This window comes from Numida meleagris, chromosome 2, assembly GCF_002078875.1.
Source record: "Numida meleagris isolate 19003 breed g44 Domestic line chromosome 2, NumMel1.0, whole genome shotgun sequence".
In the NCBI taxonomy this organism is placed as follows: Eukaryota; Metazoa; Chordata; class Aves; order Galliformes; family Numididae; genus Numida; species Numida meleagris.
Genome location: NC_034410.1, coordinates 53,709,676 through 53,731,992, shown reverse-complemented (window position 1 = coordinate 53,731,992; position 22,317 = coordinate 53,709,676). Strand labels below are relative to the sequence as shown.

General features: G+C 41.6%; 1 protein-coding gene across 1 annotated transcript in view; it reads right to left on the bottom strand.

Moving 5' to 3' along the window:
- Positions 8,637-22,317, bottom strand: part of COL15A1 (collagen type XV alpha 1 chain) — a 100,958-nt gene continuing 87,277 nt past the window's right edge. The window contains exons 32-35 of the mRNA XM_021386366.1: positions 22,060-22,119; positions 21,006-21,191; positions 13,478-13,593; positions 8,637-12,852 (exon numbers count right to left, since the gene is read on the bottom strand). Of these exons, the coding sequence (XP_021242041.1) occupies positions 12,636-12,852; positions 13,478-13,593; positions 21,006-21,191; positions 22,060-22,119 (579 nt within the window). The 3' untranslated portion in view covers positions 8,637-12,635. The remainder of the gene's footprint in view (positions 12,853-13,477; positions 13,594-21,005; positions 21,192-22,059; positions 22,120-22,317) is intronic.

Here is a 22,317-nt window from a genome sequence, read left to right as displayed (position 1 = left end):
GTCCTTTCTATAAACAACTCTTTTTGCTACTATCAGAAGCAGAATCTGGACATCAAACATTCTCCTACTACACAAATGGTTCTACATTCCTCCAGCAAAATTGATTGCATTCTATTTTTGAGGGGCAGTATATAAATCACCAGCCTTTTAGCTCCACTCATCTCTTAATAGGTTCAAATTTGTGTGACTGCAAGAAGGAAGATATAAATAAATAATCAAATTCCAGTACATACAATTTCTCTGTACAGTTGTGAGGAACCTGACTGCACCAATTTGGAGCTGTGTCTAAGACTGATATCTTGGCTAATTTACGCTGAAGACAGTTAATGTAAGCAGAAAACACAAAGAATTCAATAACACTATGCCTCGAAACAGAAAATACATCTGTTGTGAATGTTAATGGGAAAATATGTGTCACTGTTTCAGTGGTAATTGCTTATGGTGATTGCCAGCTCCTAACCTCTTCATCCAATATGATGTAGATCTATTCATTTTCTGCTCTTGACTGAATGCCATTGAGTTTGCTGGTATCTTTTTGGTAAGATGATACCCATATATGAAGGTAACACCCTTAGCAGATTTGTACTACAAATTCACTGTCCCAGAATGTCAGGAAAATATCCAGCATGACACTGGATTAATCTGTAAAAAATGTTAGAAATTAAGTTAGTAATAGTATATATATTAAAGCTAGTAAAGAGTAGAAGATAGGAAGGGAAAAGCCTTCACTGGTAAGGAAGTGTGTGATCTTCCCTGTTTAACTAACTAGTCTTGAGATTAGTGTATTACAGGACAGAGAATGAAGAGGTTGATGAATGTTCAGTTTCCACTATAACAAAATATTAATAGCAAGGCATTTCTGAGTATCATTCTCTGACAATTTAGCTTTAAGGAGAAGGTTACTCCTTTTGTAGGTAGTTGATGTCCGATCTATCATGCTCTTGTTTTTCAGAAGAACAGATCTTCTTGTGTCTCTGAATGCTTTATCATTTTCCAGGGTACCATTTTTCTTAGAACTTTGCTAGGGACAAACAAAAGGCAGTGTAAGTATTGTATTTTGAAGACCTTTTTTTCCTACTATAGTTTTAGCTTCTAATTGAATGAGTTCTGAAAAGTTCTTAACACAGCAGCTAGTTTGCTCTGTTAGCATGACTGAGAAGAAATGCTTCTTAGCATTTCTACGGTTGTCTTGCAGATGAGATAAAAAAAAATTATGATTACATAAACTAAAATGTCATGTTATACACATGATTAAAAGAAAAAGTTAATTGCTGTGAAGTAAAGCACTCAAAAGTTGAACTATACCAGAACTGGTGTTACTGATGTCCCGTTTCCACTGAAGTTCACCCATTTTAGCATGTTGTTAACATTTGTGATCAGTTATGATATTCCTGCCTTATTCAGTGCATAAAATGAGTAAAGCCTATATGCCGATCAGCTGTTCAGTAGTTGCTTCATTCTCACTGTTCAGCATGTGGCCTCTAAATTAATGTGGTTCCTCATCACCTATCTATCTATCACAGCTAGATTAGATTGCCCAGGACCTGATCCAGGCTCGCCCTTCTGGTCACCCCTATTTTGATGCAGCCCAGGATACAGTTGGCCTTCCAGGCCGCAAGAACACACTGATGGCTCATGTCAAGCTTTTTGGCCATTGACTGAAAATGGAGTCGTGAATATATTAAAAAAATGGCAATTTTTCTGGAAATCTTGAAACCTATTCTCATATCCCTTTATTAAAATTGAAAGTAAGGCTGCTTATTTTTCACTGTTCACAGGACTGTGTTTAGCCAACACATCAAAATGCACAAAATTATTTTCCATAATTTGAGCTTGCCATAGTTTAATTTTCATTTTGAATGCTGTTATGTTTGAAACATAGTGCAGATAAGTTGATTTTCACCTTGAAGATGCATGTTTAACTTGTGTAAATGAGCAGTCAAATCCACCAAAAATGCTAAATCTGTGAGACATTTTTCGTCTCAAGTTCTGGCATGCATTTACCTTTTGATGTAGTTACTTATTCAGATCAGTCCCAAGGAAGACCCTTGGGTGACACTGCTTGTTACTGGACTCCACCTGAACCATAGAACCATTGAGAACAGCCTGCTGGCTATGAGCATCCAACCACTTCCTTGTTCACTGAATAGTCCATCCTTCAAATCCATATCTCTCCAATTTAGAGATAGGGATGGGACCATATCAAAGGCCTTGCAGAAGCCTAGGTAGATGACATCAGTTGCCCTTCCTTTGTCCACCAATGCCAAAGCTCCATCATAGATGGCCACCAGATTGGCCAAGTATGATCTGCCAGACCAGATTTTACATTGGGCTAAAATAAATTTAGTCTTCTCTTACATATGGACTGGAATTAGCTGTTCCAGAAGGCTCAAGTTTGGATAGCAAAAAGTTGCTTGTCTACTTCTTATCTTCACCTTCCTTTGATTAAAATACATTTCTGTAGTTAAGAAGTAACTTACTGCTTTGGACTTAGGCAGCTCAAGTTTTATCACTGTAGATTTTTACTGTTGGGTGCTTACAGCTGCACATTGTACAGAGATACCCACATAAAAATAAACATAACAGAATTTCTTGTGATGAGAGCACCAAGGACTGCCTGAACTTTTTTACTCTTCATGTAGTTTAGTTTCAATGTAGAACTAGAGCTTTTCTGCAAAAGTATACCTGGGAACTATTACCATTTAGCTAATTTTCCCAATCATTAATATATGTGAAAAATACTTTGAATTCCCAAGGGATTTCTGCTTAATGACCTTACTTGCAAAACAAAGAGTATTTGGAGTGATACTTTTAAGTCCTTACTATTGCAACTATTACCATATCTGTGGATTCTTCCTGCCACAAGAAAAAGAAGTGTTTTTTGCTTTTTAAATGCAGAGTGTCACTGGAAGCATAGTTGCCTGTGGTTGTTTACCAGTGGCTGAGGGGACATTAGAGGTTCATGAATTTTGAACATGGATATGTTAAGCACTTTTCATCACTTTGCTTGACATCTAATAGATTTAAATGCGCTGCTCTTCACAAATACCTCCTCTGAGTTCACTATCCCTTCTGTAGCTCCATCTTGCAGAGTAGTATGTTTAACTGCCTTCAGAGTTGTTTTATTGGATCCTCCAGATACTCTAACTTCCCATTCATGGATTTTACCACAACTTCAGTGCTTTGTTCTTCCTCCTAACCAATCCTTTTGACTCAACTTACCCTTCTCTCCTCCCACTTTATGTCCTGCTGAGTGTACCAGTAAAAGAAGGTACAGCTATAAGTGACTGTTTTGATCCCCCCTCTACGCTACTCATCTGTATTGCTGACCTTTTCTCCTGGTGGTGAGCAATTACTTTTTTTTTAAATAAAGATCCTGTGACTCAGTGACTGACAGAATGAGTAGCTTATTATCTGCTGATATGTGGCACTTACTTGAGAGCAGGAATTTAAAGTGCTGATGTGTACCTAATGCTTGAAGTGTCCTCTGATATATCATCAATAGTTAGTTTGGGAGAGTTTACTTCAATTTTTTTCAAGGTAAAAAATGTGGACATTAGAAAGTGGCTGAGTTAGGTGTAAATAATCTCTCTTGCTTCATGACTTTAGGCCACCTCGAGTACTGTGTCCAGTTTTGGGCCCCTCACTGCAAGAAAGACATTGAGGCCCTGGAGCGTGTTCAGAGGAGGGCGACAAAGCTGGTGAAGGGTCTGGAGCACAGGCCTTTTGAGGAGCGGCTGAGGGAGCTGGGATTGTTCAGTCTGCAGAAGAGGAGGCTCAGGGGGGACCTTATTGCTCTCTATAACTACCTGAAGGGAGGTTGTAGTGAGCTGGGGTTCGGCCTCTTCCCTCTTATAACTAGTGACAGGATGAGGGGGAATGGCCTCTAGTTGCGCCAGGGGAGATTCAGGCTGGACATTAGGAAATACTACTTTTCTGAAAGAGTGGTCAGGCGCTGGAATGGGCTGCCCAGGGAGGTGATTGAGTCACTGTCCCTGAAGATGTTCAAGGAACATTTAGATATAGTGTTGAGAGACATGGTTTAGTGAGGTTATTGGTGGTAGGTGGATGGTTGGACTGGATGATCTTGTAGGTCTTTTCCAACCTAGCTAATTCTATGATTCTATGATTCAGTCTTTTCTTTATAAGAACAGAGGCCTTTATTCAGGAGATATACAAGGGCTGCTTTGCAAGTAATGTCTGCTATTTTATTATGTTGGCCCATGACATCGTATGTGGATGTTTGTGGTATGGCAGTAGAGGTTGCACCTTCTCACTGACATTCCATTCCATGTTGTTGCTGTGTGACAGATGGCAGCAGAGGGGCAGTCTGACAAAATGGCATCTGACACTGAAGTGTGTATGAAGCAGAGGTGTCTCAATGAATTCCTCCATGCAGAAAAGAATGTACCCATTGACATTTATCAGTGCTTATGGAGACCAAACAGTGTATGTGAGCACAGTGAGGTGCTGGGTGGTACATTTCAGCGGTGGTGACAGCAATGTGAAAGACAAGCCATGTTCCAGACAGCCCTGCAGATTTTTATAAGTGTGGCATGCATGCTCTTGTTCATTGCTGGTGAAAATACACAGCTAATGGTGGTGACTATGTTGAAAAATAGCATTTTGTCCATTTCTAATTCATGTAGATTAATGCATGGCATCAGCTTCATCTGGATCTGAACCCTTTACACAACAGGTTGGAAGTTGCTGCTGATTTTTGATGGAGTTTGTGAGCAATTCCCTATTCATCTTTAAAAAGAAGATCTAATTTAACTGTTGTTAATTGCAAAAGGGGCTTGGCTGTGGTCAGCATCATACTGAGAACTTAGCAAACACATGAGTTTAAACACACGACTGCCCTAACATAGTGTAAGATCAAGGGAAGGAGTCTCATATTTCAAGGTATATGGAAGATTTTTGATAGGCTGGAAGAAAAACGAGGTCATTCTGGGAACTCACTTTTGCTGTCTCAGGCAAATTTCAGTACACCTTTACACTCTCAAAATGTCTTGGAGAAAAGATACTGACTCCAGAATTTGAAGCTGTTAGACTGTACACAGATTAACATGCTACCTGATCCAGCAGGTGCTGGAGTAAAGGACATGGGCAAATATCTTATGTTGCCCTGGTTGTTAGTGTCGTACATCTTGGTACTCGTTATCAGTTATATGGGAGGACCGTAACACGGCCCTTTATTTCTCACAGATCTGAAATGTACTGCTATGTGAAGAGCAACTCCTTGCCCCAGATAAGGTGCCTAGCACTGCTAAATGAGATGAGAATAACAGGATGGCACAATGCCTCTGTATAGGGCAATGAGATGTCTTTACGAGGACTCTCCTTTTTTTCTTAAATGAATGTAGCCTGAACATGTAAATTACATAAATGGCTATTTGCAAGAGGGTTTTATGTTAAGCCTGGCAAAAATCCATAAACAGGTACTGCTGTTTGTCCTGTGAATATCAGACAAGCATGTCCCATATTTCTACTGCAGGGTTTTTGTTGGGTGAGAACTCCAGTTAGCCCCAAAGCCAGACACAATGGTTAAGTACCTGTTAGTATAATTAAACCTTTGTGTTCCCAGAGAAGTAGTGATTGGAACATGTTGTCTCCAGCTACATACCGCAAATCCAATGACATGGACCAGAACTATGCCAGTGGATAATTATGCAATCAGTCATGCCATTTGTACTAATGCCTGTACCCTGGCTCTGATAATTTTCTAGTGTAAATGTAGCCTCAGAGATTGAACCAGCTTCAGTTAAGACCTTGTAGCCTGCAAAGTAAAAATACATAACTAAAGCAAAGCTAAACATCAATGAACTATTTTTCTGAGATTAACATGATTAACATGGCTGGGATCTGGTGAATGTTTGGAGACAAAGGCGGCTGAACAAAACTAATGTGAGGTGGCAGTGGTACCAACCAGTGGAGAAACACAGTTGTATGCTGGTGCTATTCTTATGAACATACTTGTTTTGAAGAGCAGGATACAAAACACCTTTCCTGAAGAAGCATTATTGTGACCATCTTGGCTTGAATTGAATTTGCTGGTGATCTCATGTCCTTCTAAGGTCAGGCAGGGCTATCAACCTCTTTTCTGTGAAACCATCACTAGTTCTGGTCCCAAGACCAGCTTAGGAGAACATTATAATATTACTCCTGATCAATGCTAAGGTATGATGAACTCACACAGCTTGTGCTGTCTGTTATGTGCACTGAGCTTGAAAGAGATACAGTATAGTACTTTGCAAGAGCATACAGGAAGGTTCATTTCTTTGTAAGGGAAAGAAGAGGAGTTGTTTCTTGTTGGAACTCTCTAAATTCCCTACCAAGCTACTGCTCTACACCCAGCAAAATACATACAAATTGAAGTTGGTCTTCAGTGCTTATTTGGGTGCTGTGGAACATAGAATGCAGCAGATGTACGTAAAAGGTGGAACCTCTGCGTGTAGCATGCTATACCACTGCTGACAACTCTGAAAGGTGTTGAGTTTTTCTGTGGAAGAGCAACAGCAGCTTTAAATAAAAATAAATGGTTGGAGAAGGACAAGTGAAGGAGGAGGTCAGTCACAAGATAGGAGAAAGGACAGAGGAGAAAAAGTCTCATTCAGTTTCTCTCTCCATGCCCATAGTGGATGAAGATGTGTTCTGACTTACAGTTTTCTCTCCCCCTGGGCGAAGACTAGTACAGCTGGAGCTGAGCCATCCACTTTGGGTGCACCTTCAAGTTAGGCTGTGTACACATGACCATGACCATTACTTAAGAGTAGAACAGTTTTTGTTTTGGAATTTTTTTTTAATTACATATAAAATGGGAGAGGATCTGGCAAGTAAAAGGTCAGAACCACTGGTAACAGTGAAAGTTGCACTAAGTTACAAAATAGACCTTTTAAGTGAACAAGTATTGACCCTCTGACAGGTTAACAAAGGGGGACTAAATTCAGATGAAAGCTGAGTTGGAAAGTAATTGCTCATCCGGAAATGTATCTGTCTCTGTCCAATTATTGTTGAAGCACTATGGACAGGCAGCAGAGAGGAACTGTTATAACATAGGCTCTAACTAGATATTAGACTATCAAATAACAGCCAAACCCTGAACAGATGTTTGTTTTTGTTTTTGTTTTTTAAGATATGTACTTACCATTAACTGTGATATTTGAACACCAAAGTGAAATTGAAATTCTAACATCTAATTCCTTTAAAATCTAGGAGACAGGTTCTCTTCTCTGGGCAGATGGGAGAAAAAAAAAATTGCAGGACTACCTAAACCTAGGTACAGAAGAAGAGTATCTGCAGAGTCCTTGAAGAGCTCACTGCAACGCATTCTTTTTTCCCCCACTTAATACACAGCTCAAAAGCAAAACCAGATGCTCTTTGACTGCATCTAAGCTAAATTTGTTAATTGTCAATCCTTTGAAATGCATGTGTTGCACTTCAGAAACTCACAGCTTTGGCTGGCATATAGTAGCATTCAAAGGAGAAACAGCTCATCTCACTGTAGTTCATCGAGGCAAAGCAGTGCTCTACTGATCAGTGGTGACATGTCATGTTTTGTGATATTTTATAGAAAAGATCCTTAAACTCAATAGGGTGTAAGGCTTCCTGATACATATTCCTCTAACAAAGTCTGTGGGCTAGAACAGGACTATGGAATGTCAGCAGCAAACGAGCTAAGGGAGAAAACTAATTTACTAAATATGATAGAGGAATGCGAGATAACAAGACATAATACAATATAATTGAAATTGAAGCTAATAGATCAAATACATGAGAGAGAGAGTGTCCAAAACTGAAGGCCTTACTCTAATGGTGTAGGTGACATGGCCAGGAAGCACACACTGCAGAGACGAGCAGAAAAAGAGCAGTCTCGTGACTCCCAGTCAGTTTTATCTTTTCCCTCTGAATGTAAAATGGAAATGGAATAACGAAGTCTCCTGAGAGCTGTAGTTTATTCTTTCTCTTCCAAGACCAGAGCTGCAGCATTAACTCTAACTCCCAGTGCACTGCTTGATGTTATGATGTGGAATACCAATAACAACAAAACCATTACATCTTTCAGCGGTGCTCTGGTGCTAGTCTTGATCATAGATTCATTTGCTTTAAACACAGTTGCTTACCAGAATTAGCAAATTTTCCTCAAATGCTCTTGACTTTTGTGTTGAACTTCAAAGGTATTCAGCTTTAATAGGGAAACTAACTTATTTTTAAGTACTGGGTCAAATTTGTCTCTGTCATACACTTGAGAAACATTACTATTTCTTCCTGGTTATACCAGGAAGTATAAAGAACCTCATTGGCTCTGGCTGCAATGACAGATTGTTTTTTCGAAGGGAAACCCCAGCTTTCTAACAGTCTCTCCTATTGATTTTAGCTCAGCTAGCTGCCTAGCAGGCATGTGAACACAATGAGTGTACTTTGCACCAGGACAGCCTGGGTGATACACTGTTCATGCTCTGTATTAAGTTGAAGAATGTACTTATAGCCTGTCAATTAATGTTAGAGGTGGGAAGCAACTGTTAAGACTTTCCTAGCACCTCATTGATGGTGTTTGACTATCTCAGTTCCCTGCTAAGCTCTAATAGCTATCCAGGATACAGAGAGAAATTAGTTTCATGAATGACTGATACAAGCAGAATTCAGCACTCATTTATTCTGTGCCAGACTTAAATGCAAGTTCAGTATCTCCTGAAAACTGTGTTTTTCAGTCTTCTGCCCTCCCCCTTTAAGCACTTCTGATTCCATCTCTCATCTCCGCCGCCATCACAATTCTAGGCAAGGAATACCCAACTCCCTATGACTGCTGGGTCTAGTTTAGGAATGAGAACTGACTTTAAGAACTGACTTAAGAACTGACTTTTATTATTGGGGTTAGGGTTAGGGTTAGGGTTAGGGTTAGGGTTAGGGTTAGGGTTAGGGTTAGGGTTAGGGTTAGGGTTAGGGTTAGGGCTAGGGTAGGGATAGGGTTAGGGTTAGGGTTAGGCTAAGGTTAGGGGTAAGGGTTACGGTTAGGCTTAGGGTTAGGGTTAGGGTTAGGGTTAGGGTTAGGGTTAGGGTTAGGGTTAGGGTTAGGGTTAGGGTTAGGGTTGGCTGACTGCAATCATAAACTCGCTGTGCCAACTTGGAGAAGCTGAGATCTGCATGTAAAACAATTTATTCTCCCCCTTGACTTAGAATGAAACCTTGCTGTACATCTTCCAACTCTTCAAACTGAAGGAATTTAGCATTTCTCAAGAATGCTCAGCATTTTAGGGGAAAGGATGGGCTATAAATGAGTGAAATGGGTTGTTATGCGTACATTTAAAGTGTAATATAAACATTTTTTGTCTCATTAACATGTTGTAATAATGAAACCATGTCATTTCAGAGAAAAAAGAAGATATGATTCAGCTGACTTTATATGCTTTTATAGTAAATTAAAGAAATAATAAGGCTGGAGTTCACATTTTTATGTTACATAATAGTTAGATCAGTTTAGTATAGTAAATATTGTTTGGCTTCTCTTGTCTAGTAATTTAGTACTCTATTTGTCAGCAACTTGGTAAGCATTTCCAACATACACTCCAGGTTAAATCTTTAAAACTGATAATATGATGCTTGACTACCATAGTTACTGCCAGATAAAAAACAAGTAAATACTTTTTTAAAAGTACATAGCAGGCAAATATTTAGGCAAGAGACTTAAGATATTATGGCCGTACTGCTTGTGAGGAATAATAGCATTTAATGATCATTCTTGTCACTGATGTTGTGATTTTATATTAATAATTCTTTCACTATGCGAATGCCAGAAGGGTAAATTCACAAAAAGAAAAAATACATATAACATAGTAAGATAACAATGCCTAGAACCTATTGTAAAGAGACCATCACAGATATTTTTCATTCAGCCATGTTTGCCACAGCAGGAAATGACTTCCTCTTACACTAAATTAAATAAATAAAGGTCAGATGTCTTGTTTGTCTGCATTTATGTGCACGTTTCTGCTAGTTAAAAACAGGGTGTTTTTTATTAACATTGCTCCCGATTTCCTGATAACAATAGCACCAAAATAAGGACCAGATTTTGTCTAGGTTCAGTCCTCCCTAAAACACTATGCTTAGAATCTGTGATGAAAAAAATGGAAGTAAGATGTCAGGCAGCTAAATTCATGTGTAAGCACCAGGATGAAGTCTGGAAAAGCTTTTGGGTGTTAGGTATTTAGGTATTAGTATTGAGTCTCCATTCAGACTCCAAGGAGGCAAGCCCCTTTGTTCTTCAAGCTTTTTGACAAGTCCATCCCTGTAAAATTTAACAACATCCCCTTATTTGCTCAGTACACATGGGACAGTATGTGTATATACGTATATCAAACAGAGAAAGCAGGAATCCAGCATAGCTAAACAAGGACCTGCAAGTCAAACTGATGAATAAGAAGGAAATGTACAAGCAGTGGAAGAAGCAAGTGTGAAGAAAATGGGGATGCTGTCTGTATGTGCAGAGGTGGGATCAAGAAAGCCAGGGCACACATGGAACTGAAGTTGATGAGGGTTGCAAAGAATAACAAGAAGGGATTCTACAGGTATATTGGTCAGAAGACACAGGCCAAAGAGAGTGTACCCTCTCTGATAAATCAGAAGCAAGAACTGGCTACAAAAGGCATGAAGAGAGTCAGGTATTCAAGAAGTTCTTTGCTTCAGTCTTCACTGACAGTCAGGCTTTCCAAATCTGTCAAGTCCTGGAACCTTTAGGTGTGAGTAGGAGGAATAAAATAAGAGAAGAGCAAGTTCAAGACCTCTTGATGAGACTGAATGTGTACAACACGTCTATGGGGCCTGATGATGTGCAGCCCAGCGTCCTGAAGGAACTGGCTCATTTGGTTGCCAAGCCACTCTCCACCATATTCAAAAAGTCATGGCTGTCAGGTAAAGTCCTTGGTGATTTGAAAAAGGGAAACATCGCTCCCGTTTTTAAGGAGAAACGAACCCAGGAAACTACAGTCTGGTGAGCCTCACCTCTACGCCTGGGAAGATCATGAAATAGATCTTCCTTGGAAGCTATGTTAAGGCACGCGCAAGATGAGGAAGTGATCTAAGACAGCCAGTACGGCTTCACCAAGGGCAGATTATGCCTGATCAATCTGGTGGCCATCTGTGATGGAGCAACGGCATCAAGTGGACAAAGGAAGAGCAACTGATGTCATGTCATGCTTCTGCAAGACCACATCCTTATCTCTAACTTGGAGAGATAAGGATTTGAAGAGGGGACTGTTCAGCGAATAAGGAATTGGTTGGATGATGACAGTCAGAGGATTGAGTTTAGCAGCTCTATGTCCAGGTGGAGGCCTGTGATGAGTGGTGTCCTCAGGGGTCCAAGCTGAGACTGGTACTCTTCAACATCTTTATCAAAGACATATGCAGTGGGATGAAGTGCACCCTCAGCAAGTTTGAAGATGACACCAAACTGAAAGGGATGCCATCCAAAGGGACCTTAACAAGCTCAAGAAATGGGCCCACATGAACCTAGTGAGGTTCAATAAGGCTAAGTGCAAGGTGTTGTACTTCGGTTGGGACAATCTTAGGTATGTGTACAAACTGGGAGAAGAACTCATTGAGAGCAGCCTTGCGGAGAAGGACTAGTGGTCCTTGTGGCCAAAAAACTTGACATGAGCCAGCAGTGTGTTCTTGCAGTCTGGGCAGCATCAGACTGCTTCAGACAGCATCAGACATCTTCCCTTGTGAGGTCCCACATGCAGTATTGCCTCCAGGCCTGGCTTCTCCAGCTCAAGAAAGATGAGGAGCAGTTGAAGTGGGTCCAGAGCAGGGCCACCAAGATGATAAGAGGGCTGGAGCACCTCTCCTATGAAGAAAGGTAGAGGGAGCCTTGCTTATTCAGCTTGGAGAAGAGAAGGCTTTGGGAAAAGCCTCATGGAAGCTTTCCAGTGCTTAAAAGTAGCTTATAATCAGCAGGGAGAACAACTTTATACATGGTTAGATAGTGATAGAGCAAAGGGGAATTATTTCAAACTAAAATAAGGGAGATTTAGATTAGATATTAAGAGGGTTTTTTTTGTTGTTGTTTGTTTGTTTTTAATGAGAGGGTGGTAAGGCACTGGAACAGGTTGCCCAGAGAAGCTGTGGATTCCCATCCCTGGAAGTGTTAAAGGCCAAGTTGACCAGGTCCCTGGGCAACCTGATCTAGTGGTTGACAATCCTGCCCATGGCGAAGTCCCTTCCAGTTCAAGCCATTCTGTGATATATTTGAATAGTGCCTTAGATATTCAAAATATATGCAAGTGAAAAGAAGACTTAACTGTGAAGAAACAGCAGTCATGAAGGCAGGCTGCTGAATCTTCCTTGTACCCCATACTTCACTAGTGCCCTTCACTGATCTTCAACTCAGGCTGTGGGTGAAATGTTGGCACACCTTGAACCATACGAATGTTGAGTGGAAAGAAAAGCTTTAAGTGTGCTTCAGGAACACTGAATGTTCCACCCAACTGGAATATGGTTTGTGTTGAGGTATGTTTTCTTTGGCTATTTTTTCCTGAAATGTGCAATTACAAAAAAATAAAATATTTACATCAATGCAAGTAAAACTTCTGTGTCAGCTTTCTCTGTCATAATATAGAATATTATGTGCAACAGGTGAGTTATTTTCCCTGGGGATCAAATACAAAACTGTTTTCAATACAGAGAACAATAAACTGATTATTACAGCTGTACGCATTCTGATCAAGAAGTTTTCCCATCTTCAGTGGTGATGCTTGTCCCATAGCTTCCAAATCAGCTGTGTGCCAGGCTTCACAGTAATTGCTGACCAGTCGGATCCCATTTGTGGTTGAACCATGCCATATTATTTTTTGAGGCCTGAAAAGTGATGTTAAGAAGTTATTTGCTGAAAAGAATCATTTTTAATATATAGAATCATAGAATCATAGAATTAGCAAGGTTGGAAAAGGTGTACAAGATCATCCAGTCCAAACACCCACCTACCACCAATAACCCCACTAAACCATGTCTCTCAACACAATGTCTAAACATTTCTTGAACACCTCCAGGGTTGGTGACTCCACCACCTCCCTGGGCAGTCCATTCCAGTCCCTGAGCACACTTTCAGAAAAGTAGTATTTCCTAATGTCCAGCCTGAATCTCCCCTGGCGCATACATATTATATATATATATATTTTTTAATTCAACTGCATGCCTACGTATAGTGACCTTGTTCTGTTCATACTATGCAACCATTATTTTTTGTTCTCCTTCTGCTTGAAGTGAAGAGTGGGTGTGGAAAGATGAAGACAGAATGCAAAGGAGGAAAAGGAGAACACAATCTGATATCTCAGTTATAGCCTATCTGAAATGGAGAAGAAAAATTGCAGAAGAAAAGGGAGAATTTTTTATCACATTTTGAGTAACCCAATATATTGCCACTTGTACTATCTGGTAAAAATAAATGTCATGTAAAATTTAAAAGATAGTAACACAAACTCACCAGAATGGATCTGTCATGACATTCCTCCCGTCGAAGGAGTATATTGGAACATGAATGTTGAATTGTCCACCATTTCCATTAAATATAGATTCCCAGTTGTTGAAAAGTGTTTCTCCCTGTTAAAGTTTCAATGCCATTTTTACAAATAAATAAATCTGAAAACTTCATCATACCTTATTTTTATAAGACTTCTCTGTAAATGTAAAATCTTATCTTCTTTTAAAAACACTTAGGATTCTAGCTTTTACATCTCAGATTCTGCATGATGCTCCTGAATGAACTCATCTATCTTCTCTGTGCAAAGAGCAATTTGATCCACATCTTTGCCTTACAGTTTCATCTCTGCTCTATTGTCACTCCACATATTCAGCTTGATCATAGAATCATTGAATCATAGAATGGCTTGGGTTAGAAGGGGCCTTAAAGGTCATCTAGTTCCAATCCCTTGCTGTGGGCAGGGAGTCCTCCCCCTAGATCAGGTTGTCCAAAGCCCCATCCAGCCTGGCCATGAACACCTCCAGGGATGAGGCAACTTCTTTGGGCAACAAGTTCCAGTTCCTCACCACTCTCATAGTGAAGAATTTCTTCTTTCTAGTCAAATCTACTTTTAGTTTAAAATCGTTACACCTTGTCCTGTTACTACACTCGCTGGTAAACGGTCCCTCCCCATCCTTCTTGTATGCATCCTTTAAGTGTTGGAAGGCTGCAATAGGGTATCCCTAGATCCTTTTCTAAGCTAAACAACGCAAACTTTCTCAACCTGTATTTATGGGAGAGGTATTCCAGCCTTCTGGTCATGTTCGTGGCCCTCCTCTGGGCCTACTGTAATACGTCTGTGTAATAGAGTGGGAGAGTCACTTCCCTTGCCTCACTGGCTAAATCTCTTTTGATTAAGCCCAGGATACAGTTGGCTTTTGGCTGCCAGGGCACATTGCTATTATCTAGTCTTTCATTCATCAATACCCACAAGTTCTTCTCCACAGGGGTACTCTCACTCCATTAATCACTCAGTCTGTACTGATACTGGGGATAGCCCCAATGCAGGTGCAAGAACTTGGACCTGTTGAACTTCATGAGATTTATGCGGGCCCATATCTGGAGCCTATTGAAGTCCCTTTGGATGTCATCCCTTAACCTCTATTTCCACAGCCCTTCTTCTCTTAACTGTCTAAGGAATTGTTAGAACAGAACAGGACCACAGAATAACAGTGCTCTTCAATGTCTTTATCAATGACATAGACAATGGAATCGAGTGCACCCTCAGCAAGTTTGCAGATGACACCAAGCTGAGCGGTGCAGTTGATACATTGGAAGGAAGGGAAGCCATCCAGAGGGACCTGGAGAGGCTGAAGAAGTGGGCCCACGAGAACCTAATTAGGTTCAACAAGGCCAAATGCAGGGTGCTGCACTTGGGCCAGGGCAATCCCAGGTATTTATACAACCTGGGGGAAGAAGTACTTGAAAGCAGCCCTGCGGAGAGGGACTTGGGGGTCCTGGCAGTGCGCTGGCAGCCCAGAGGGCCATCTATGTTCTGGGCTGCATTAAAAGAGGAGTGGTCAGCAGGGAGAGGGAGGTGGTGGTCCCCCTCGGCTCTTGTGAGGCCCCATCTGGAGTACTGCATCCAGGCCTGGGGCCCCCAGCACAAGAAGGACGTGGAGCTCTTGGAAAGAGTTCAGAGGAGGGCCACCAAGATGACCAGAGGGCTGGAGCACCTCTCCTATGAGGAAAGGTTGAGGGAACTGGGCTTGTTTAGTTTGGAGAAGAGAAGGCTCTGGGGAGACCTCATTGTGGCCTTCCAGTACTTGAAGGGAGCGTATAAACAGGAGGGGGATTGATTGTGAGGGTAGATAGCGATAGGACAAGGGGGAATGGTTTTAAGCTGAGATGGGGGAGATTTAGGTTAGATATTAGAAGGAAGTTTTTCCCTCAGAGGGTGGTGATGCACTGGAACTGGTTGCCCAGGGAGGTTGTGGATGCCCCATCCCTGGAGGTATTCAAGGCCAGACTGGACGTGGCTCTGGGCAGCCTGGTCTAGTGGTTGGCGACCCTGCACTTAGCAGGGGGGTTGAGACTCGATGATCTTTGAGGCCCTTTTCAACCCAGGCCATTCTATGATTCTATGGTTCTATGATTCTATGATTCTATGATTCTATGAATAGAATAGAATAGAATAGAATAGAATAGAATAGAATAGAATAGAATAGAATAGAATAGAATTGAATTGAATTGAATTGAATTGAATTGAATTGAATTGAATTGAATTAGAAGAGGACAGAATAGTTCAGGTGGAAGGGACCTACAAAAATCATAAAGTCCAACTGCCTGGCCACTTCAGAGCTTACCTAAAGTTAAAGCATATTATTAAGGGTATTATTCAAATGCCTCTTGAAAACGTACAAGCCTGGGGCATTAACCACTTTTCTAGGAAGCCAGTGTCTGATCATCTTCATGGTACAGAAATGTTTCCCCGTCCCAGAATGACCCTTCCCTGGTGCAGCTTTGTGCCATTCCCATCCTGCCACTGGTGACCTGAAGCAGAATCTGGCACCTTCCTCTGCTTGTGTTGCTGCAGAGTGCAATGAGGTTGCCTCTCATCCTCCTCCAGACTGGACAGCCCAAGTGTCCTCAGCCTCTCCTCATAGGTCTTTTACACCAATGCACGCAGCATGGGACATAAGCAGAAGGAGCTGGAAACCATGATGTGCTTGGAAAATTATGGACTAGTTGCTATCACAGAAACATGGTGGGATGACTCCCATAACTGGAATACCACTGTAGAGGGGTATCACCTTTTTAGAGGGGATAGGCTAGGTAGGAAGGGTGGGGGAGTTGCCATCTGTGTTAAAGGGTGGATGGATTGTGAGGAGCTCCCTCTGAGAAACAGTGAGGAGCAGATTGAGAGCCTGTGGGTTAGAGTTAGGGATAGGACTAATAAAGGGCACTTAGTGGTAGGGGCATACTACAGGCCACCTGATCAACGGGATCCTACTGATGATGCCTTCTTCTTTCAGCAGCAGGAGGTATTGTGCTCACTGGCAATTGTCCTGATGAGGGATTGAAACCATCCGGATATCTGCTGGGAAAACCACATGGCAAGCTGCAAGAGATCCAGGAGATTACTGGAGTCCATGGATGATAACTTTCTGGTTCAAGTATTGGATAGACCAACTAGAGGTTAAGTGCTGCTGGATCTGGTGCTCACCAGTGCAGAGAATATCATTAAAGGCATTAAGATTGGAGGCAGCCTAGGCTGCAGTGACCATGCCCTGGTTAAGTTTGTGATCTTGAGGAACGTGGGCCTGGCAAAGAGTGGGGTCAGGACCCTGAAATTTGGGAGAGCAAACTTTAGGCTGCTTAGGGAATTGTTGGATGATATCTCCCAGGAAGCTGTACGTGGAGACAAAGGAGTGGAAGAAAGCTGGTTTCTCTTTAAGGATGCCTTTCTGAGAGCAAAAGAGCTCTCTGTCCCTCAGAGTAAGAAAGTGGGCAGAAGAGGCAGAAAACTATCATGGCTTGGCAAGGACCTGCTGGTCAGACCTAGGGAAAAGAAGAGATTGTACTGGCTGTGGAAACAAGGGCCTGTCACCTGGGGAGAATACAAGGATGCTGTATGGACTTGCAGAGAGGGGATTAGGAAAGCCAAGGCACAGATGGAACTGAACTTGGCGAGGGATGTTAAAAACAACAAGAAGGGATTCTATAGGTACATTGGCCAGAAGAGACAGGCCAAAGAGAGTATACCTCCTTTGGTAAATGAGAAAGGATTACTGGCTACGACAGATATGGAGAAAGCTGAGGTACGAAATGAGTTTTTTGCCCTGGTATTCACTGTCAGCCAGGATTCTCGTATTTCTCTGTCATGGTTTTATGATTTTCGGTTATTGGTACTCCACATCATAACATCATGTAGCGAATGTACCTGGTCCTCAGAAGAGAAGGACTACTACATTCCCCACGGTACTTTGCTCCTCTGTTACCATTTTCCAGCTGGAGGGAAAAGATAAAAGCTCACAGTATAAAAACTTGCGGATCACGAGACCTCACCCTTTTTCTGCCGTCTCTCGTCTTGGCAGCACCTCGCTCTCCAGCCATCTTATTGTTGGTAGTAGAGTAAGGCCTACCTTGATTTTGGGACATTCTCTCTCTCTCTGTATTGGATTTATCAGCTTAAATTGTAATTATATTGTACTATAGTGTGTTGTTTTGCATTCCAATATCTTATTTAGTAAATAGTTTGTTTCTCCTCAGATTGTTGCCGCTGTTCTTTGCTCTCAGGGCCATCTCCCTACCCTTTTCCCCTTTCCCCTTTTCCCGGGACGTGGGCCCGTGGGTCCCCCGTCCCCTTCGTCACGGAATCGGGCCTAACGCCCGTAAACCGTTGACATTCTCACATCCCTGAAGCTTGCATCCCTGGGCCTCTAGGTGGGAACTGGAGGAGTAAATCCCCCTCCCCCACTGCCCGCTGTGAGGGCAGAGTAAGTCTGAGATCGCCTCATGAGACTGAATATATACAAGTCTATGGGGCTTGGTGACATGCATCCCAGTGTCCTAAAGGAGCTGGCTGATGTGATTGCTGAGCTGCTCTCCATTGTATTTGAAAAGTCATGGCTGTCAGACGAAGTCTCCGGGGACTGGAAAAAAGGAAACATCACTCCCATTTACAAGAAAGGGAGGAAGGAGGACCCAGGGAACTACAGGCCGGTGAGCCTCACCTCTGTGTCTGGGAAGATCATGAAACAGATCCTCCAGGAAGACATGTTAAGACACATGAGGGATGAACAGGAGAACCAAGACAGCCAACATGGCGTTACCAAGGGAAGGTTGTGCCTGACCAAACCGGTGACCTTTTATGATGGAGTGATGACATCGGTGGACAAAGGGAAGGCAACTGATGTCATCTACCTGGTCTTGTGCAAGGCCTTTGATATGGTCTCCCACCACGTTCTTATCCCTAAATTGGAGAGATATGAGTTTGAGAGGTATACTATTCAGTGGATAAGGAATTGGTTGGAAGGCCATCAACAGAGAGTTGTGGTGAATGGCACTAAGTCCAGGTGGAGGCCAGTGATGAGTGGTGTCCCCCAGGGGTCTGTCTTGGGACTGGTGTTCTTCAACATCTTCATCAATGACATTGATGATGGGCTTGAGTGCACCCTCAGCAAGTTTGCCAATGACACCAAGCTGAGTGATGTGGTTGACAAGTTAGAAGGAACGGATGCCATCCAGAGAGATCTCGACAAACTTGAAAGGTGGGCCCATGTGAACCTCATGAGGTTCAGCATAGCAAAGTGAAAGGTTTTGCACTTGGGTCAGGGTAATCCTAGATATGTACATGGACTGGAAGAAGAACTCCTTGAGAGTAGTCCTGTGGAGAAGGACCTGGGTGTCCTGGTGGGTGAAAAACTGCACATGAGCCAGCAGTGTGCTCTTGCAGTTCAGAAGGCCAATGGTATCCTGGGCCCTATCAGAAGAGGGGTGGCCAGTAGGGACAGGGAGGTGATTGTCCCTCTCTACTCTGCTCTCATGAGGCCCCACCTGGAGTACTGCGCCCAGGTCTGGGGCCTCCGATACAGGAAGGATGTGGTGCAGTTGGAGAGGGTCCAGAGGAGGGCCACAAAGATGATCAGAGAGCTGGAGCACCTCCCCTGTAAAGACAGGCTGAGGGAGCTGGGCTTGTTCAGCCTGGAGAAGAGAAGGCTGCAAGGAGATCTCATTGCAGCCTTCCAATATTTAAAAAGAGATTATAAAAAGGAGGGGAATCAACTTTTTACAAGGATAGACAGTGCTGTCCCTCCTGGATGGCCAATCCCAGCACTCCAGCCATGGGACTCATTCCGGCAAGTCTCATTAATACCAATGATATCATAACTCTAGTAAAGGAACAAAGCTTCCAGTTCATCCCATTTATTTCTCATACTGCATGCACTGGTATACAAGGATTTCAAATGTGCTCCTGCAGTGCCCCCACTAACCTTGCCACCATCACACAGTGATGTACCACCCCTTGTCTTGACCTCAGCGTTCCTAATGGTTTCCCCTTCCCTCACTGATCCTAGCTTAAAGCTCTCTCAGTCAGTCTTGCTATGTTTGGGGCCAACAGATGTTTCCCCCTTTAAGAGGTTTACCCATCAAGCTCCAGGAAAAGACTCCAAGTGTGTTTCATTACAATAAAATCCAAAATGCTGGTGGAGGCACCATGCTTGGAGCCAGGCATTGATGACTTGTGCTTGCCTGTCTCTTTCCCTGTCTCTCCCCATTAATAGGAGAACTGAGGAATACAATTCTCTCTCTTCCTGAATCCTTTAGCCATCTTCCCAGGGCCTTGAAACCTCTTTTGATAGATCTCTGGCTTCTTGATTTGACATTGCTAGTACCCACATGAAAGATCAGGAGTGGGTAATAATCTGAAGGCTGCTCATAATCCCTCTGTTTGTCATCCCAGATCTGAGCCCCAGGGAGGCAGCAAACTTTCCTGTGAAGAGAATTTGGTCCCTTGAGGAGGTAGTCACCCATACTACAACTCACTACTGTTTCTTCGTGGTGCTGGTCTTGCTGCTGCACTTGCTACAAGGGTTTGTTTGACCTGACCTTGGAGGGCAAACTTGCACAAATACCTCTCCTTCCATCTTTTCTCATCCCCCGAGGAATTGATTATAAGTAGTGTTGCTATAGAAAAAATATAGGGATAGTTTGCAATGGATATACAAATCCTGCACAATCTGCCACAATTTTGTGACAGATGTTGCAAATGTGAAAGTCAAAAGCTTTGCATCAGGCTACCTCTTGAACTGTTTTTAAGTTTTCTTCCAGTAGAAGTTGAAACAACATTATCTTTTTTTTTTTTTTAATTTTTTTTCTCCGAAGCTTGGCTTGCATGTGTTTCGGAGTAGCATCTATTCAGCATGTTCCAATCACCATGTGTTATTTCTTTTGGTTTATTTGGCTGTTCTTCTCTGGGAGCCACCCAATACCACAAAGACATGGTTTGTTTTCCTCAGTTTTAGAATGTGTATGTTTATGCTGCACAGTTCTCTTCAGACTTTCTCCCCAGTTTCACGGGGGTAAATCCAACATCGCTCCTAAGCATAGAATTTGCTTTTATCTTAAGAAATGAGAAGAATAGACATTTTAGTCTACTGTGCTCTGTAGTCATACTAGAAATTATAACATAATAACTACCTTTGAGACCAAAAAATGCACATTTCTGCATTGATATCAAAAATTTCCAGAACAGTGAACACCATAGTGTTGCTTTGTCAGCAGTCTACCTGAAGTAAGCCATTCTCACAGATTTATTTCTACCACAAGCTTTAGGACATTCAAAAAAGTAACCCTTGGAAATACAGTGCAAATGTGAGCCTGTAACTTTATCACTACCTTTTTCCTCTTGGAGTCTGACTCCAAAAGATGAAGCAAAACTTTGTAAAATGCAGCTTGTGCTGAAGCTTTATGCTTTTGCCATTTTTCCAAGATTTTGGGGCACCTAGAACTTATCACAATCTAACAAGTACTAAGCACTCATTCTTACCTTGAGATTTACTATTGGTAAATTGTATCGGTCTGTTTTTCTGACAACCGTGACCAGATCTTGCAAATGTGATGAGAGAAAGGCCCTATAGGTAGTCATCAAACCTGCTTGCTGGGCTTGTTGAAAACAGTGAAAATCTGCTCTCATGTCACCAGAAAATGGTAAGTTTAAAGCCACCAGATGCAGCTGGAGAAAAGAGAAGAAAACCACAATTTTAAAAGAAGGTTATAACATGAAAAAGGCATATATTTGAAACAAACTAGGCCCCACCTCTTGCTAGCACAAGTACCTTCCATACACATACAGAAGTTATTTGCCATCTTAACATTACATTTCTTAAATCTATGCAGCCCGTAATAGACTTATTTATTTTTGAACAGCCATGAACCATGAAGATTATATACATAGTCCTAAAAAATAAAACTTGTAAAAGTAGCTAATATTTTTAAACAACAGTCTTGGAGTTACCACACAAATAAAATCCCAAATCACACAGGCCTGGAAATAAATAGTAAGAGGTGACCATATACCATTTAAAAACTCACTGCTACCACACACAAGTGGTAACATACTTGATTCAAACAGTACAAATGCAAGAACTAGTCAATATTTTTGTTTTCACATGTAACTCTGTTATTTTACTTTCCTTGACAAATACTTAAAGTATTTTAAATGAAAGCTTATATTCTAAAGTATCTATTTAAAAACAAGCAGCATCATGAAGATAGAAAATATTCTAACTAATATTTTAATGGTTTAATTGTAACACTATTGTTAGCTTAAAAATTAATTTCTTGATACAATCACTAAGTGAAGAAGTATTCCTAACTCAAAGTCTGTTTTTTTTCAGATATGAAAGAAGCTAAGGAAACTGAAGTAGTCCAGGAAACCATTTAGAATTCTCTGAGATGTCTAAACCAATTTTAAAAAAAGGCATTTTTAACTTTCTAAAGCAAAATCTGTGAATTTGAAGATGAAATATTACACATCTCCCTGTACACAAAACACAGTTTCAAAACACAGTACACAGTTGCAATACAGAACTCATACTTACTGCTGGTTTTCCATCGTTCGTGTTTGATATAGGATTCAGTACCGGCTGAGATTGAAATCCCTGTTATTTTAACACATGCGGACATATATGTTAAACATGCTACTCAGATCAGAATTTCAGGCATTCAGTGATATTCTAAATGAAGCAAACATTGAACGCTGGAGAATCTTCAACTGTCCTGCCTCAGAAAAATAATCCTGAATCATGTATCCATGTATACTCTACAGATCATAAATTTAGTCTGTCAAATAAATATGT